The sequence below is a fragment of the Monodelphis domestica genome, chromosome 2 (genome assembly GCF_027887165.1).
Source record: "Monodelphis domestica isolate mMonDom1 chromosome 2, mMonDom1.pri, whole genome shotgun sequence".
NCBI classification, from domain to species: domain Eukaryota; kingdom Metazoa; phylum Chordata; class Mammalia; order Didelphimorphia; family Didelphidae; genus Monodelphis; species Monodelphis domestica.
This window is the reverse complement of record NC_077228.1, coordinates 207,129,595-207,149,941: the sequence shown is the minus strand read 5'-3', so window position 1 is coordinate 207,149,941 and position 20,347 is coordinate 207,129,595. Positions and strand designations below refer to the sequence as shown.

At 35.4% G+C, this 20,347-nt stretch overlaps 1 protein-coding gene across 18 annotated transcripts in view; it reads right to left on the bottom strand.

The window, feature by feature from the left end:
* Positions 1-20,347, bottom strand: part of EFCAB3 (EF-hand calcium binding domain 3) — a 722,802-nt gene that overhangs the window by 695,532 nt on the left and 6,923 nt on the right. For all 18 annotated transcript variants that reach the window (XR_008916397.1, XR_008916396.1, XR_008916398.1 and 15 more), the window contains exons 3-8: positions 17,659-17,852; positions 11,188-11,293; positions 8,023-8,228; positions 7,395-7,477; positions 4,899-5,042; positions 582-653 (exon numbers count right to left, since the gene is read on the bottom strand). Coding sequence is in view for 15 of the 18 variants with exons in the window: in XM_056817026.1 (XP_056673004.1) it covers positions 582-653; positions 4,899-5,042; positions 7,395-7,477; positions 8,023-8,228; positions 11,188-11,293; positions 17,659-17,852 (805 nt within the window). In the remaining 3 variants the exon portion in view is untranslated. The remainder of the gene's footprint in view (positions 1-581; positions 654-4,898; positions 5,043-7,394; positions 7,478-8,022; positions 8,229-11,187; positions 11,294-17,658; positions 17,853-20,347) is intronic.

The following is a 20,347-nucleotide window of genomic DNA, read 5'->3' as shown; positions in this document are numbered from 1 at the left end:
AGTCCTGCTTCCAATCTCCTTTATGATTTCCTTTTTTTATTTTTACTTTCTCTCTTAAAAATCATTATTACATATCAGTTCCAAGACAAAAGATTGATAAGAGCTAGGCAATGGGGGTTAAGTGACTTGCCAAGGGTCACACACCTAGGAAGTGTCTGAGACCAGATTGAAAGCAGGACCTCCCACCTCTAGACCTGGCTCTAACCACTGAGAAACCTAGCTTCCTTTTTTGTGTTCTCTTCCCTCATGAAAAAATAAGCTCCTTGAGGGTAAGAACTGTCTTTTTCAGTATTTACATTCTTAGTGTTTATTTAGCACAGTACCTGGCACAAGTACTTGCTTTGAACAGACCAAAAGTAAATAAATGATTTTTGAATAAGACTGATCTGTCAGCTGCAGATTTGAAAGAGAAGTGACACATATTTTAAAATTTTATTAAACATATTATTTAAATAAGTAATTAGGAGACATAGAAAAAGTCTAAATTATTAAGTCTAGGCAAAAATCAGTTATGTTAAGCATCAATTCTCTTTTTTGCTATGATTTTGCTATGATTGCTATGATAAAAAGTTCTCATTTACCTGGGTCTTGAGAGATTTGACTCTTTTCATTCAAAATCTTCAGGAAATCAGAAAAATCCAGTATGCCATTTGCTGCAAAGAATAGTTTAGAAGCAAAGAGAAGCAGATCTGTTAGGAAACCTACTAAGCAGTGAGTGTACATATGATCTAAGACAGTTAAAAAGGACTTAAGATAAACAATAATATAAATTTAAACTATCCAACTCTATACACAAGGGGATGCTCTATCTTTATTCATTTTGTACACCTTTGGTTTAAAAAAAGTAGAAAATCAATTGGTCAACAAGCCTATTAGGACTTATGTGTTAAGTGCAGTACTAGTTGGCTAATGATGCAAAGACAGAAATGAGGTGTCCTCAAGGAGCTTATGTTCTACTGGATGAGACAACATATATGCAAATACAAGAAGAAATTAAAGACAAAGAAATACAATATAATATCCAAGGTGCAGGCCTCTGTGGCATTGCCCATACCCAGGGATCTAGGTTATAGTCCCAGGGCAGGGAGGTGCACTAGCACACTAGAGCTCATAGCTATAGTGGAGCACAGACCCTGGTTACAATTTCAGGATGGGCCAAAGTACAGACTAGGAAGCAGTGTCCACACCTCTCCTTAGATCATACCATTTTAGAAGAACTGAAAACTTACAGACCTCAGGAACTAAATATGAAAACAACAGAACAAAAAGAAACACCCTGAAGCAACAGAAATTCCCCCTCCACCCAAGAAGCAGTGCCCAATTTTAACATAAAGTTAAAAGTTGGGAAATAGGCTGGAAAATGAGCAAGCAACAACAACAAAAGAACCTTCCATAGAAAGTTACTATGGTAACAAGGAAGATCAAAACACAAACTCAGAATATAATAACAATATCAAAACAACCTACATGTAAAGCCTCAAAGAAAAATGTAAAGTGGACTTAAAATCAAAAAGAACTCAAAGAAAAGCTCAAAAAAGACTTTAAAAATTAGAGAAGTAGAGGAGATTTTTGGAAAAGAAATTAAAGTGATGCAAGGAAATCAAGGAAAAAAAGAGTCAACCAGCTTGGTAAAGAAAGCAAAAATAACACCTAAAAAGGGGGTGATGACACCTTAACAAAGCAGAGAGGGAAAAGTAACACTTTAAAAAGAATTGGCCAAATAATTTTTTTTAAACACAAAAATTCAGTGAAGAAAGCAACTCTTTAAAAAGTAGAATTGCCAAATGAAAAGAGAAGAACAAAAGCTGACTGAGGAAAGAATTTCTTAAAAACTTTTTATGGGGCAACTGCAAGCTAATGACTCCATGAGATATCAAGAAACAAAATGAAATAAAAAGAATTAAGAAATAGAATAAAATGTGAAATATCTCATTGGAAAAAACAATTGACCTGGAAAATAGATTAAGGAGAGATGTAAGAATTATTGGACTATCTGAAAGCCATAATGAAAAAACAAACAAACAAAAGCTTATATTTTATATTTCAAAAAATTATCAAGGAAAATAGCCCTGATATCCTAAAACCAGAAGGCAAAATTGAGCCTGAAAGAATCCACTACTCATCTCCTAAAAGAAATCTCAAAATGAAAACTCCTAGGAATATTATAGCCAAATTTCAGAGCTTCCAGATCAAAGAGAAAATATTGCAAGCAGTCAAAAAGAAAACATTCATATATTATGGAACCAATGAAGATAACACATTTATCAGCTTCTATATTAACAGATTAGAAGATGTGAAATATTATATTTTGAAGGGCAAAGGAACTAGGATTACAATTGAAGACTACCTACCCAGCAAAACAAAATACTATGTCATCAACCAGGAAGGGAGGGAAATGGATATTTAATGAAATAGAGGACTTTCCAACATTCCTGAAGAAAAAACTAGAGATTAATAGAAAATATGTTTTTCAAAAGAGAAGCATAAAAAAGCAAACAGGAAAAAGAACTCATGAGATTAAATAAGATTACATTGTTTAAACTACTGTTTGGGAAGATGATACTTATAACTTCTAAGAACATTATCATTATTAGGACAATTAGAGGTAGTATATATAGGTAGAAGGTACAAGGGTACAAGTATGAGTTGAATATGATGAGATAATATCCCCAAACAAATAAACAAAACAAACAAAATTAAAACATGAGAAAAAGGACTGCATTGAGAGAAAGGGTTAGTAATGGAGAAGTAGAATGGGATAAATTATCTCCTACAAAAGAGGCATGAAAGGAAGAATTTTTATAATAGAGGAGGAAATGGGTGGGGAGCAGGCAACACTTGATGAACCTTACTTTAATTGGAAATGACTTAAGGAGGGAATAATATACACAATCACTTGGATATAGAAATCTATATTACCGAAGAAGGAAGAGAGGTAGACATGAATAAGGAGGGATTAATAGTAAGGGGAGCTGATTGGAGGAAAAGTCAGTCAAAGGCAAAACACTTTTGAAGACGATAAGATGAAAGGAGAAAAAGGGAAAGAGGGAGAGAGAAAAAAAAGAGGATAAACAGTGAAAATTGGGTAGAAATTCACAGTGAGTAATCATAACTATGGATGTGAATGGGATGAACTCACCTATAAAAGAGAAGCAGATAGCAGAGTAGATTAAAAACCAGAAAACTATAATACGTTCTTTACAAGAAACACACTTGAAGCAGAAAGACACATACAGAGTAAAGGTAGGGGGCTGGAGCAAACTCTGTTATGCTTCAGTTGAAGTAAAAAAAAAATCATGGGAAGTAATCATAACCTCAGATGAAGCAAAAACAAAAATAGATCTAATTAAAAGAGATAAGCAAATTTCGACTCAATGCCCTCTAAGTATATGATTGATTCTATTACCTGAAAGCTAGCAAATAATTGTCATCAAGATCCAGATTTGGTAATAAATTTAGAAAGAATATATGTCAATAATGTACCCAAATAAAAAATACACTTTCTTTTTACCAATTATTCATTCATGCCTCATTTTAATGTTTTTGTTCAGTTAGTTATCTGTCATGCTATTCAGTTATTTATCATGTGTTTCTATATTAGTGTATATTTTTTATACTCTTGGCTTCCAGAAGACAAGGGGCCAATTCTATGAAGTTTCTTTGGGGTATAATATTCATCTCAATGCTACACACAGTTGATTAAGGACCTACAATCACTGTCATCATATCTGATCTACAGTTTCCACACTATTTTTATATACTTTTTCCTCTTTGATCCTCAAAACAATTTTGTGAGGTAGGCACAGTACAAACGAATTTAAGAAATGGGGAAATGATAGAGAAAAGTGGCTTGATGACCAAAACAATGAACTGTTTAATCTCTCATTTCTATCTTTGTAACATCTCTCCTGTATTCTCTCCACTGACACTGTCTCCATCTTGGTGCAAGCCCTCATAACCTCCTGCCTTTTATAGTTATTGGTATTTAATTGTTTTGATTATGTCCAACTCTTTGTGACCCCATTTAGGATTTTCTTGGCAAAAATATTGCAGTGGTTTGCCATTTCCTACTCCAGCTTTTCCATGAGAAAACTGAGGTAAACATGGTTGAATGACTTGCCCAGAGTCATCCAACTAGTAAGGGTCTGAGACTTGATATGACCTCATGAAGGGAAATCTTTCTGATTCTAAGCCCAGTGCTCTAGCCATTCTAGCCACTAGCCTTCTCTTTACTATCCTCTTTCAAATCAGTCAGTTAACATATACCTCCCAGGATGGTTGTGAGGATAAAATGAGATAATATTTGTTAAGTACTTTGCAAACCTTAAAGTGTTACATAAATGTTAGCTGTTATTATTATTATTAAATGGCCTCTAATGACTTTTCCACATTTAAATATATAATCCTAACACTAGCCTTTATTCTGCTGAGATATCATGCTTATCCATTGATGTTAACACATAATAAGGTCTACAATAACAATTTTCATCTTCCTGGGAAAAAATGAAATTTTAGTAATGTTATGTGTTATTTTATTTCTTCATTTTTATTTTTTCAAATTCTCTTTCACAAAATGACTACTATAGAAAGATGTTTTTATACTATTACACATGTAAAATCTATATGAAATTGCTTGCTGTCTTAGGAAGGCTGGAAGGGAAGGAATGAAGGCAAGAATTTGGCTCAAACTTTCTTAAAAAGAAGGTTAAAATTGGTTTTCATATTAATTGAGGAAAAAACTAAAATATTTATTTAAAAAGTAACACTATGTATAAATTTCTCAGCAGTTTTATTTCCTAAATGAATGACAGGGATACCTCTGACACTTAAATCTATACTTATAAGTCTATAAGAGTCAAGACTCCTCATGACTTGTAATAGAAGTACACAGAACTTACCATCAATATAAACACTCTTTAATGCCTGAAGTATATCTCCATCACTTATGGAAATTTTTAAGACACGTAGGGTTGGGTGCACATCATTCACGTAAATTTTGCCACTTCGGACATAGCTGAAAATTTTACAGGCTTTAAGGAGTCCTGAAGAGATGGAAGGAAGTATGTGGCAAAACACTCAATTAATATATATGGTCAGGGCATAATTAAAAAAGCACTCTTTGTAATATACATAGTTCAACACCCCTCCCCAGACTATGTAATAGGAAGCAATTCCTGAAAAGTCAGAGAATAGTCAAAGTTCATTATAATCAGCACTACTAAACAAAAATGTTGATATAACAAAAATTCTGATTCTCCTCTTTTAGCTCCAGAGAGAACACAGCCTGTAGATCTGCATGAAGGAAAAAAAAATATTCCTTACAAAATTGTCTGCTCAAATTAGGTTCATGGTAAATTCAAGAGGAAAGAAGTTCATCTAGAGGCAGTGGTCCAGATATATACCACAAAACTACAGGCTATGGATTTTCTAAGGACTTGTCACAATTCCTTAGGAGAAGGCAGATGAGGCTAAACATTTTTCAGGAATTATTTAGGCATTTGCAAATTCCAGTTGAGTTCTTTCCTAGTCCCTGATCACCAACACAAAATAAAACTATTCACCCATTTTGATCTTGTTCTCAAGTGGCTTTAGAACTCATCTACTTTTGATATTTCATGATCAATATTACTGGACAGAATTCCTTATCCTAACAAAAACACAGATCCTTTGTGAATTTGCCCAAGTCTCAAATTGTTAAAATATAGCCTTGAATACCATCATGGGAAGGGGACTTGGAGGCAGCTAAGTGGCATAATAGAGAGGAGTCAAAAAGATCTGAATTCAAACACATAGTAGGTGTGACTCTGGGCAAGTCACTTCACTTATTTCAAGTCAAAATTCTATAGGTTAAAAATGAGCTATCATCATGGGAATGTTTAAATCATTTTCACCTGCAGCTCAGTTCACCAAATCAAGTTTTTGGGAAAGTAATTTGTAATAGATTTTAAAAAACAAAGAGCTGCTATTTCTCCCTCTATGTATGCAGAAATTCAATCCACCTCTTAGGACTTATAAAGCACACAGTGGTGAGAAGTCATCCATAGGGTATGCCCACATTTTGTGACAAACAGCATTCAAGACACAGCCTATATCTAGGAGCTCATGAGTATAAGAAACTCATGGAAGAGGAAAGTTCCTCTATCAGTGCACGTTGGAACTTTCTTGGCAATTTATAGTCTCAGAGCTGAAAGTTTCACCCTTTGGTCGTCAAGCTCATTTACTCCATCTCTGAATAATATTTAAATGCATAAAATAAACTGAATGGGATTATAAAGGAAATATGTTCTATTGAAATACAATCATTAAAAATTAAGTTAAACAAATTAAATTAAACAATTTCATGGACCTCAGATTTAGAAACTGTATCATAAAGACTTGCCTAGCTTAGGTGACTCAGTGGATAGAGAGCCAGGTCTAGAGACTGGCGGTCCTGTGTTTAAGCCTGGACTGAGATGCTTCCTAGCTGTGTGACCCTGGGCAAGTCACTTAACCCCATTATCTAGCTTTTACTGCTCTTTTGTATTGGAATTGATACTTAGTCTTCATTCTAAGAAGGTAAAGGTTTTTTTTTTAAATTAAAAAAAAAATAAGTGTCTGGAAAACTTGGCCAAGGTCACCCAACCAGTACTTATCAAAGGTGAGATTGAAACCTAAATCTTCCTGATTCTTAGATTAGCTCTCTAGCTATTACATAATACTGCTTCTCTTCCTATAATAGAAAGCAATGCCAGAATAATGAAAGAGCAATGGAATTACAACATGCATCACATGTAAATAATTTTTATAGCCAAATGAACCACTCATCAATTAGTGAGTATAATTCAAAAAGCTTTTGTAGTCTATAACACCACCACATGCCAGGCAGTGGGCCTGTTGCTATCAGAAATCCAGAAGGATTATATATGATCCTTGCCCTCCAAGGAGCCTACCATATGGTTAAAACAAGATAGCATATCATTAAATATTAACCTATGTGGAGTAGCCTCTTAAACTTCAAAAGAGAAGGAAGTATTACCTGCTTTAATACCCCCATCCCTCTTCAAATTATTTTATATTTATCTATTTGCATAAAGGGAGCTTTTCAAGTAGATTATTCCTCATTAAGGCTTTCTGATTGTTAAAGAATCTCAGATTAAGTTAAGGGACTGAATGAACAATCATAGACAAGAATCAGAGCAATCTTAAGGTTGAAAGAAATCTCAGAAACCATCTAGTCCAAGAATAAGAAACCTTTTACAGGAGAATAGTGGGAAGGAAAAATTAGTTTTAAAAATAATTGTTACTTGAAAAATAAAAATAATAAACCAAAAAACATTCAACAAACGATCATGATTTGAACTCATCTATCTACTTACTACTTCATCTATCATACTATAAGAAACCACTAATGTTACCTTCCAAATCTGGTCCGAAAAGTCCTCCCTGCTGCACCTCTTCGTATAAGGTCAAATAAAGGTTGGATGTAAAGCCACTTTTCCTACCAAGTAAGAACAAACTTTAGAAAGGGAAGGATTAAAAAGGCCAAATATTCACACTAAGTTTTTAGCAAAAGTTAAAATTGGGTTCTTCATAATCTGAAGTTCTACTTAAAAAAAAAAAAGTCTCCCACTTCCTCTTTGAAAATCTGTCTAAATGGTATCCTATTAAATCACCCAATGCCACCACCTCATTCCCATTATGATAACTTTTCTCTCCCTATAGCAGAAATTCCACATACTTTGTCATAGTTCATTGACATTCCCCAAATTTTCCTCGGTTTAAATTTATATGTGCTGACTTTTTAAGGAAGTTGTCAAGGCCAGAAAGTTCCCATAATAGTTGAAGAAACTCAAGGCCCATTATTGGCTCACCAGTAACCAGCCTGAAGAAGATTCTAATAATCTGTAGATAAATCAGATCCCACTCAGTAAGCCCCCTCAAACTGGCTGCTATTCTTGTGGAAAGAGAGAAGTAGGGGACAGTGACCCTCTTTAAGAACCCACTATTACTTTGTTTTTAAGTAAAAAAGCATTGGTGAGATACCGGTGAGCTGAAGGAAAGGATCTTGGTGATGAAATGCTGCTATATTGGCGCTGGTATTTGGAAAAAGAAATGCCTTCTTCCTTGACCTTCTTCTTCTCCTTCTCTTTTTCTTCTTTTTCCTTCTCTCTCTCCTTCTCTTTTTCCTTTTCCCTCATCTTTTCTTTTTCCCTTTCCCTCATTGCCATCTTTATTAAGGAAGGTGTTATCTGGGTCAAAACACAATAACTTATCATCCTAGATTCATAGTATTTCAAAGTCTAAAAGGATCTTAGACATCATCTGGTCTCACTACATGCTTTTAAGTAATGCTAGAGATCATAAACATAACCTAGGATGAGAATGGAAAGGGCTTTGCTTCAGGAGGCTGACAGGGGGGGCAGGAAAATTTGATTCCCAAGAGATCTGGCTTAGAAACTACTAAGGACAAATCTCATCCTTGTACATACATATATGTATTCATGTGGAGAATAAAGTAATTTAGGAAGTTCCTTTGGCTAAATAATTGCATCAATTCTTTACTCTTACTATGCATTTATAAACATAATTCAAGAATAAATGAATAAAATTTTATTAAGTACCTATTATTTGCCAGGAACTAGGTGGTGGTGATGCAAATACAAAAGTAATACATTCCCTGCCCTTTCCCAATCCCTCTGTTTCTAATACCTTCCCCCTGTTAATTATGTCCTTTTTATCTTGTATATGGTTTGTTTGTACATAGGTGTTTGTATGTTATCTCCTCTATTAGATTGTGAGCTCCTTGTTAGAAGGAGCCTTTAATTTAAACAAAACTTTTAACAGAATCCTTTATCCTTCTTCTTATCCCTAGTACTTAGCACAGTGGCTGGCAACTAGTCACTCAAGTCCTTATTGACTAAAATTAAGGCCTTCAAGGAATTCTCATTCTAGTAACAGGAGACAATACATAAAAGGGAGTAATGGCCAGGAAAGTGTGTTTGGGTCTGAGGAATCACAAGGATTGTGAGTGGTTCAATGGAATTGTCAATTATCATTCCCTTTCCAGTACCAATGGTAACACTGATTGTATGATTAGACCAAGAGGTGAAAAATGAGATGGGGAAGGAGGAAGAATTAGACAGATATCAGTAGTGAAAGTATTGGCAAAATACAATGGATTAAGTGTATTTACACCCACTCACTAACCAGTCAGGATAGCTCAGACCCAAAAAAAGACAAACAGGTAAATATTTTAAAGATTGACTTGAAAATAAAGAATCTTTAATTGATTTTGTTGTTCAGGCATTTTAGCCATATCTGACTTTTCATTAATCCACTTGGTTTTTTCTTGACAAAGATTCATGGTTTGCCATTTCCTTCTCTAGCTTATCTGACAGATGAGAGAACTGAGACAAACAGGGTTAAGTGATTGGCCCAAGATTACACAGCTAGTAAGTATCTGAGGCCAGATTTGCACACAGGAAGATAACTGACTTCAGATCTGACACTCTTCCACTGCACCACCTAGCTAGATTTGAAGAATTTAGGGGATAAAGGTAGGTGTAGTTGTGATGGAGACAAATCTCACAATAATTGGCTATATATTGGGAGGACAGGATGTGATCCATCATCCCTCCTTCTGACCCTCTTGGGGTCATGCTGTGGTCTCAGTAGGGGAGGGTATTAGACTAGAGACTCCCAGGGATCCTAGTCCCCAATATGGAGTCTATGGCTACAAAGGTTCAGTGGCTTATAAAAATAATGAAGAGGGGCCAGCTGGGTAGCTCAGTGGATTGAGAGCCAGGCCTAGAGATGGGAGGTCCTAGGTTCAAATCTGCCCTCAGACACTTCCCAGCTGTGTGACCCTGGACAAGTCACTTAACCCCCAATGCCTAGCCTTTACCACTCTTCTGCCTTGGAGCCAATACACAGTATTGACTCCAAAATGGAAGGTAAGGGTTTAAAAAAAATAATGAAGACAGAAGTTGAAGAAGACTATACAAAAAAAGACAGAACTTGAGAAATACATTGAAGGAGGATTTGAGTAAACGGGGGAAAGAAGGACACATTCAAGATAAAGGAATGTGAGTGAAGTGCTCAGAACTTGGGCAGAAGTGAGTACTCCTGGGTCAGAAGACAAGTCTAATAATAGGAAATAAAATTAAGGAAGTGGAGTCAAATTATGAAAAAAATCTATAAAAAATTTGTAGAAAAAAGAAAATTTAAAAATTATGTAGGTTTTAATAGTAGGATATAGAAAGCCAGAGAAGATTTCTGGGCAGGAAAGTGGCATGTTGAAGACAGTATTTATGGAAGATCAGTCTGACTTTCCTGATATAAACTATATCAGCCCTTCCCCTACAATGAATCTATCCCACTAGTTGAAGCAACTATATGGCCCAGTAGATATAGTGTTGGATCTGGAGTCAGGAAGACTTAAGTTCAAATCTGTCCTCAGATACTTATTAGCTGTGTGACAAGTCATTTAACCTCCATTTGCCACTCTTCCCAGTGTTCATTGTAAGGACAAAATGAGATAATATTTATAAGGTGCTTTGCAAACTGTAACATATAAATGATAGCTACTATTACTATTATAATTCTCTGAATCTAGAGAGAAAGATGAAAAGATAAGTGTTACCTGGGGGAAAGAACATGTGTACCTTTCCCATATTATCAATTTCAAAGAAAAGGCAACTAATAAAATATATTTAACTCTAAAACCAAGTTATATATACCATGATCTTCCTTTCATGATTCAGTCGGCACTTCCAGATCTTTCCTTGTCATTAATAGGAATTGACAATGGGCTGGTAGAAACAGCAAAGGACTGAGAATCAGGAAGCATGAATCCTAGTCTTAACTCTACCTTTAACTGTGTGATCTCGGCAAAACATTTCATCTATCTGAGCAGAGGATGGGCTGGATAATCTCTAAGGTCCCTTCTAGATCTTAAAAAAATGTTAAATTCACCCTATGTATGCAAGTGTCATAGGAATGAGTATTCTGGCTAAAAAAATTCTGGTAACAAACAAAAACTCAAGTTCCACAAGGAAAAGATAAAGAAAGCATTGCCCCTTTTTGGAAGCTTCTTCAGGCTATTAAAATTTGGAAATATGGAATATCCTAATGACTTCTTTCAATACTATCTTAGTCTAAAGCAAAAAGCACTCTTTCAGGGCTGGGAACAGGGTCTGTCATTCTTACCTCAGTTCCTTTATCTTCCATTACTACTTCTCTCTTCTTCTTGATTTTGCTTGGTGTCCTTTGAATTATTTTTTCCGCTTCACAGACAAACAATGTTGAGTCATACCTGAATTACAGTAATTTGGGATGATTAGTTAGTGGATTAGCTTTCCCTCTACTCCTTTACTTTTTTCTTCTTTTTACTTTTTTCTCTTTTCCTTACTGTAAGGAAGATTACTAACACAGATATCTGAGATACTAGGTAGCAATCATTACATACAGTAGGATAAAATGTTACCCTGAACAGAAGATGAAAAGATAAATCTGGTCTGGTATACTTTTAGATTTGGTTAAATCTTGATAGAACTCCAAAAGGAAATAGATGAGCTGGGCACGGGTTAACCTATAAGCTAGAATTCTGGTATCAACTGTGAAGCAGGGGAGATGCTGGCAGGGGACCATCTGGTATGGCATGCCCACATCAAAGAAGGATCCCTGCTCTATGAACAAAGCAGAATTGCAGTAGCTCAAAAATAAACATGAGATGTACAAATTTAGAGACATCTCCATTCCAAATATTCATTCAGGCTATTTATGTCCAATCTGTAGTAGAACTTTATGAGCTCTACTGATTGGCTACAGTCGGTCGGACACATGTACATTGACCCTGACATCATGAGGCTATTTTGGTCCTCTTCAAACGCAAAGCTCAACAGCAATAAGCCATATGCAAGAGGAGGACCAGCTGCCATCTGGGAATAGCCAGGTATTTAAGGCACTCTTTTTTTTCCTTTATAAGTCTGAATCTCTCCCCCTACCTGAAAGGAGGTCTTTGAATACATCATGATTTCCTTTTTATGGAAAGAAAAAGAGAAAATGCAGGGAAGTGAGGTGTCCTGGATTTGGAGTGAGAAAACTTCAATCAACATTTATTAAACATTTTATTATATTTAAGTATATATTAATTGCATTTGTTATTATATGTTAAACACTACCTGCCATTTATTTACTTTGGGATTATAGGCAAATCATTTAATTTCTTGAGTGATTTGTCTTAAGTCTTAGTTTCCATAAAGGACTTTGGTCTATATGAATTTAGAAGGCTCCTTCCAGCTCTAAATCAATTAACTCTTATTAAAATATCTTGTTTCTTACCTTCTATCATATCCTAACTGTAGTCGAGGCATTGCCGTAAAGGCGGAACCGTAAGGGTTAAAGCCTCCTCTTCTCTCTGCTTGGGCTGCAAAGTCAGGGTCATGGGTTGAACTGTATACGACCTGCCCAGCTGTGTGCTCAAGGTTGGAGAAGCATCAGAGGGAGGACTGATAAGGTTTGTGAGAAAGAAACTGTAAGGTTGGAGTAGCCAGCAGAGGACTGATAAGGGTTGTGAGAAATTGTGAGAGACTGTGGGAAAGTTGCTTCTCTGTCTTTGGAATCCTCTCGGTTCTTCCCTGTGCCTGGCAGGTAATGTCATGAATTCCTATGAATCTGCCCAATTATTGGTTCCTGCTGTTGCTGGGCTGTAACGTCATATCTTCCTGTGGTCTTAACCTATATATTGCTTTGTTTGAACCCAATAAAGGGTCGTTATGCTTTTTCATATAGCATCCATTCATCACTCTGTATGTTCGTTACCCCAGGCAAGGTTACGAAAAGGTTGGCCACCTTTTTGATGAGCCTTGCACTAACAACACTTTTAAATTAGTTATTTATATTTTTGTTTGCAACATTTAAAATATTAATATATTCAGTTAACTTCCTCCTCTCTCCCCTTGGAGAAGGCATCATTTGACAAAAAGATATTTGTACATATTAAACTATGTTTTACTTATGTCATTATTCCTCCTAAATTATTTAATCAGAGAAATGAAAAAGATTTGTGATTTTGTTTGTTGGAATTAAATAAGAAATGTCTTTTTTTTTTTTTAAGAATCAAAAGGGGGCAAAAACTAGATGGCCCAGTAGATTGGGAGCCAGGCCAAGAGATAAGCAGTCCTGCATTCAAATTTGGCCTCAGACACTTCCTTGCTCTAAGCAAGTCATTTAATTCCATTTCCTAGCCCTTAGTACTCTTCTGCCTTGGAACCAATATACCATATTGATTCTAAGATGGAAGATAGGGTTTAAAAAAAAAAGAAAGAAAGAAAAGTAGTAAATTTATCTATCAAAAGTCTTTAGAGCAAGAGTTTAATAAACTTTTTTTTTTAACCCTTACCTTCCATCTTGGAGTCAATACTGTGTATTGGTACCAACGCAGAACTGAGTGGTAAGGGCTAAGCAATAGGGGTCAAGTGACTTGCCCAGGGTTACACAGCTAGAAGTGGCTGAGGCCAGATTTGAACCTAGGACATCCCATCTCTAGGCCTAACTCTCAATCCACTGAGCCATCCAGCTGCCCCCTCATAAACTTTAAAAAAATATTTTGATCCCAGAACTCCAAAAGATTCAAGATTAGAAATGCTATCCCACCTCCAGGTAGAGATTTAGAATGCAGACTGAAGCATTTTTTTCCCTGTCTTCATTTTTCTTGCTTTATCCCCCTCAGAACATGGTTAATGTTCATATGTATAAAGAGTATAATATTTCTTTCTATATAAATGAGTGGTGGGGGTAAAGAAAGGGAAAGAATTTGTAACTGAAAATAAAAATAAAACATGATGATAGTGGTATTTTAAAATGATTTCTTTCCTTTGCAATCCTGCATTTTATTTTATTCATTTTAAAACACTTAAACATTTTTCTGAGAAGATTTCCTTAGGTTTCACCAGCCTGCTGAAGGGGTCCATGACTGGTCCACAAAAAAACATTAAGAACTTCTACTTTCGAGTAGTTGTGTCAAACTCATATAGAAATGAACATTGAATCCTTCTTAAGGATCCCATCTGGCTACATGCTGACTTAGAAAACACCATATTAATATCTTCTATATTCTCTTGTATTTTTATTTATTTTGATAAATATTTTCTAATTACATTTTAATCTGGTTCAATCGATTCTCATTAGTATTGCTAACCTCTGCAGTGTGTTTGACATTTGATGAGTATAGCTTTAAAAATTACTCAGAGCAGACATTAAAGAAGTTAAAATCTAAGAGAAATACTTCCCCATCCCTTCATGAAGCCATAGTAAAAGCCCACAATAGGAAAATGCCACTTAATTTGTGTAACATAAGGGGAAGTGATATTGATTTTCCATTAGATTATAAACTCCATACAGGCAGGAACTACCTTTCACTTCTTTTTGTATCCCAAGGGCTTAGCACAATGGCTACTTAATAAATATTGATTCATTGATTGACTGATTTTTGGATGGAATCCATGAAATGATTAAAATTCAAGAGTATAATCAAAAGGCTTTCCATAGACCACAGCTCCATGAACTCAAGCAATAACGTGCTGAAAAAGAATGTTGAACAAATGTCTGAATGGCGCACACTTGTTCACACAAACAGAGAAGTTCATGTCAGTAATTCAGGGTCAGGTTATCATCAAGAAAAATGTTAAAATGTTAACCTTTTAATCAATGATATTTTAAATAATGTTATATATATTATATAACAATTATAATAGCCAATTATAACTAAAATAATAATATCTAATGTTTAATTGGTAGCTATGTGGTACAGAGAATAGAGAACAAGGCCTAGAGTCAAGAAGACCTTAGTTCAAATCTGGCCTCAGACTCTTATTTCTGTGTGACCCTGGGCAAGTCATTTAATCCTGTTTGTCTCAGTTTCCTCATCTGTAATGAAATAGATAAGGACATGGTAAACCACTCAAGTATCTTTGCCAAGTAAACCCCAAATGGAGACACAAAGAGTTGGACATGACCAAAATAAAAAAAAAACATTTAGTTAGCACTTACTATATGCCATGCTTTACAATTATTATTTCATTTGATCTTGACAATAATCCTGGCAGGTGGGTGCTATTATTATTTCCATTTTACAAATGAGGAAAATGAGGCAAACAGGGATCAAGTGACTTGCCTAGGATCACACTGAGGGAACTGAAATGATTAGGACAGAAAGTGGTTTATTGTGGGAATTAAGTGAACCACAATGACTATCTTGTGTCTCAATTCTGGAACTAGCTTTACGATTGTCAAAGTGCTTTATAGATATTATGTCATTTGATTGGAAATGATGACAATGTACTTTTATTCATGTTTTTTTAATATTACCAGAATTTCTTCCATTATCCCTCCAGCCCTGCCTCCTTGAGATATATAACAAGAGTTTTTACATTAAATTGAAATTTTCAGTGAATGAAAAAGTTGTCAATATGTCCATATGATTGGAAAAAGAGTACCTCCTGTTTGATGTAGATACCTCATGTATCTATTATACGGGAGAATATCCCATCCTGGGTTACGTACTAGTGGTCTATACCTCAGCAGTCTTTGTAACAGTACTTTCCAAAGGTATTCTCCATGACTATATTTACAGAATTACGCAGAAAACCTGGGCATTTCTAATATCATTCCCAGACTAGATATTCCTTCAGTAAGCACTCTTTCTTTGAATTTTAGATAAAAACAAAGCCCTTCCCAAATCATAATTTTTAAAGCTACCTACTAAAAAAGAAAGTTTTTGTTGTTTAATACAAAGAAAATACTCTAAATACTTGGATAATGGATACAGAGCTTGAAGGGATTCAAAAACAAGTCAGTCTTTTTTTTCTGTCATGGACCTTTTGGCAAGATAATGATGTCTATGGACTCTCCCTCAAAATAATGCTTTGTTGCCTACATTCATAATTGAAGAAAATGCTAAAAATTTTAGGTTAGTGAGCATATATATACATATATGTTTTCCAACCCAGGTTCAAACTCCCCCAGAAAGATATCCACAGACCATGAAGGCCTGTGGACTGCAGGTTAAGTACCCCTGATCCAGACGATGATCCTCATTTTATAGGTGAGGAAATTGAAAATCCAAGAGGGCTAAATTACCAAGTGACTTAACCAAATCAAACAGTAAGCATCAAAAGCAGAGTCTGAATTCAAGTTCTCTGAATCTGGATCCAAAGGTACTTTTCACCATAGGACACTGAGAATAATAATATGAAATAATAGAATAATATAAAATTGTGGTATATGTTGGTGATGGAATACTATTGTGCTCAAAGGAACAACAAAGTAGAGGAATTCCATGGAGACTGGAACAACCTCCAGGAAGTGATGCAGAGCGAGAGGAGCAGAACCAGGAAAACATTGTACACAGAGACTAATACACTGTGGTTTAATCGAACGTAATGGACTTCTCCATTAGTGACAATGTAGTGATCCTGAACAACTTGGAGGGATCTATGAGAAAGAACACTGTCCACAATCAGAGGGAAAACTGTGGGAGTAAAAACACCAAAGAAAAAACAATTGCTTGATTACATGGGTCGAGGGGGATACAATTGGGGATATAGACTCTGAATGAGCATCCTAGTGCAAATATCAACAATATGGAAATGGATTCTGGTCAAGGACACATGTAATACCCAGTGGAACTGTGTATCGGCTACAGGAGGGGAGGGGAGGGGAAAGGAGAGGGAGGAATAGAAAATGATTTTTGTAACCAGGGAATAATGTTCAAAATTGACCAAATTTAAAAAATAAATTTTTTTAAAAATATGCAGAATATGAGGCAAAAAAAGAATAATAATATGACAAGTTGATTGGGGAGCTATTTTAAGGGAGATAGGAAATGAGTTGCTCTTCAAATATCACTTTCACATAAAGGTAATAGGTTCACAGATACTGAGCTGAAAGGTTTACCAGACCTCCCCATTTTAAAGATGACTGAAGTAAAGCCCAAAGTGACTTGTCTGAGTTCACATGGGTACTTGGTGATAAATCAGAATTTCAAACCCAAGTCCTCTGGCTCCAAATTCACTGCCACCCTGGATGGCCAGCCCAAAACACAAACAAGTGAGGATAAGATTGCCCATGTGCCTTTTAACGTCAAGCTTTCCTCTCCATATTGGCCTGTTATCTTTGAAAGGAGAAGGACATACTATATATTCTCTTCCTAGGAATCTTTGGTATTCTGGAGTTCCTGGACCTATCAGAAGGAGATTATGGACAGGTAATACACATGGAAGTACTTAAGAGGACTCGGGTCAATTGTCCCATTGCACAGGAGAATGCACATTCATCAAATATCAGAGTAATGGAGCCTTCTCTCTTCCCATCCCATTTTCTCTCCCAATGGTCATTTTCAAAGAATTCTATTCTCATATTTGAAAGCCTACAATTGACTCCAATATTTTCCTATGTGTCTATATGAGTTATAACTCATCATTACACTCTAGAAGAGTGTCTAGGAGTATGTGCACTTGGGCAATGGGAAAGCCCATTGGCCCCATTAAGATTGCTCCCCCTTTTACATGGGGGCATTGGGGCAGAGAAGAATAATTCTCTTTCCCAAAAGACTCTTTACTCAGGATATTTGCATAATATGTTACAGATTAGAAAGTACAACTCAACATTTTCACTTACCCTTTCTTGGGTTTAGGGGTTAGTATATTAACCTGAGACATGGCTTCTGGTGAAACTCTCTTCTCTAACATTCTTGAAATCTTGATGTACTTTCGAGTGTCAACTCCTGATGATGTCATACCACTTGAAAAAGTAGTAGTAGTAGTAGTACTACTACTACTCGCAGTCTTTGGTGAACTTACTTCCTTTTTGGACTGAGAAAGAAACAAGACTCACAATTAGATGAACCCTTACATGGGAACATTAGTTATCCCTCCCACTCTGAGTTAGACCAACAGTCAGACATCTGGAACAGCGCCAACAAATGCAATTAGATGGGAATGCAGGCAAGTTCAATGACAACAAATAAAATCAACATCTAGACAGTAAGTAGTTTAGTCTATTCTTATGGACTTAAAATACTCCTTAGTCTGATCCTTAAGTTGTTCCATGTATAAAAATGATATTAGAAATTAAATCTTATTATATTAGTTTAGAGATAAGAAGTAGAGAAGCTGACTTTAGTAAGAATCGGAGTTTCAAACACAGCTGAGATAGAGTGTCAGTTTCAAAGCTAATGATTTTTCTGTGGCAGTTGGTCTCTGACAGTTGGCAGAGTCACACTCTCTCTGAGGGCTTAGAGAAGGTAATATCTTTTCCTCTCTCTCTCTCTCCTCCACAGGAGAAGGAAAGGAGGGATAGACCTGAAGGAGCTAAGTGTTTTCCTTTCCCAACTTAGGAAACACTAGTGATTCTCTTTTGCTGTTTTTATAAATTGGTTTAACTCTGAGAAGACCAAAGAAAGACCTGGTCTTTGGTTTGGACTCTGAGGCTGCTAAGGCTCAGAGTTCTAACTTAGTTCTTGCTGAAACTCAGTCATCTAGCCTTTGTTATTTTTATAACTTGGAGAGAAACTTAAGAATTATAAGGATAATATGGTTAGTTTATTATTTAGAATAGTAAAAACATGGGTTAGTCAGATCAGGAAAGATCTAGCCTGTGAAACAAGAGAAGCAGGTCCTTGCAGAACCAGGGAGTTTTATTTGGGTGGAGTTAGAATTCCTTAGAATTAGAAATCCTTTTTATCCTTATGTATTTTCAATAAATATTTGATTTTTTATAACAAGAGTTTCCTTAATGTCCTTGTGCCTGGCCCTGAAGAGAAGTTCACCTATGAAATTCACTTCACTGTAAGCACAGCAAGTAGAGTATCTAAAGTCAGTCTATAACCAATAATCAATCTATTGACTATTATTTTTACAGTTTGCCTTTTATCTTTACACATGGTCTTAATTGTTTTAGATGTCCTAGAATCATTTTTGTTTAGAGATACATGCCAGCCAAAATTTCAAACTCGTGTTATTTTAAAACTGAATATTCCCCCAATAACCAAAGGTCGTTCTGCTTCCTCTTAGGAGGTAGAGAATACAGCAGGTCCAGGGAGAAAATACTTGACCACTTCAGGACATTCATTGTTTTCATTAATCAGGACTTAGCTAAGGCTCTAGAGTTTGCAATTATGTTTGTTTTTACCTACAACAAATAAATGTGAATCTTACAACAGCCCTGTGATATTGGTACTACAGTTATTATTATCCCCATTTTATGGATGAGGAAACTGAGATTCAGAATCTTACCCAAGGTCATACAGCTAGTGCTACAGAGAATATTCAAACCCAGCTCTTTTCTTTGCAGACTCTATGTCCCCATTTCCTTTCCACTACCCATCATGCAACAACATTTGATAGTAGCAGGTTAACTAGATCTGTGATTTCATTCTTATAGGGGATTCCTGAGTAAGGAAACTTCCCTCTCTCAAAATGGGTCTTATATTCTTTGTAAACTTATATTCTAACAGAACTGCCATTGAGAAACTGGCTTTGCTAAGGTCACTCAGTCAGTGTCTATTGGAGGTGAAACTCACACCAAAGTAATTTTTTTTTAATTTTTGAAAATAACCAAATTTTATTTGAATCAACTACCAATCAAAACCGGGAAATAATTTTATAAATGGTTCACATCCATGAGGAGGAAAAAAAACTATTGTGTTTTTTTAAGCATTTTACATTTACTAAAGTGTCACAGCAAGTGATGTTATTTTATCACCACAGTTAAAAGCTTAGTGAGAATCAAGTGACTTTCTCATGAAGTATATCTGCAAATAAAATGCTCTTTCTTTTGAAAGAAAAAAGAAATATTTAACCAAATCCATAGATTTAGGAGGTTTTGTAAGAGGTTGAGGATTACTCTCTAGCTAAGACATCAAGTTGACTGTCATGAAATAATTTAGAATGTGTCAATTATAAGAATTGTTAGTACAAAGGAGGATCAGTGGAATAGTCTTGGGGTAAATAACCTCAGCAAGATAGTCTATGATAAGCCCAAAGATCCTATCTTTGGGGACCAAAATCCACTATTTGATAAAAACTGCTGGAAAATTGGAAGACAGTATGGGAGAGATTAGGTTTCAACCATCATCTCACACCTACACCAAGATAAACTGAGAATGGGTGAATGACTTGAATAAAAAGAAGGAAACTATAAGCAAATTAGGTGAACACAGAATAGTATACATATCAGATCTTTGGGAAAGGAAAGACTTTAAAACCAAGCAAGAGCTAGAAAAAAAACAAAATATAAACTAAATAATTTTAATTACATCAAATTAAAAAGGTTTTGTACAAACAAAACCAATGCAACCAAAATTAGA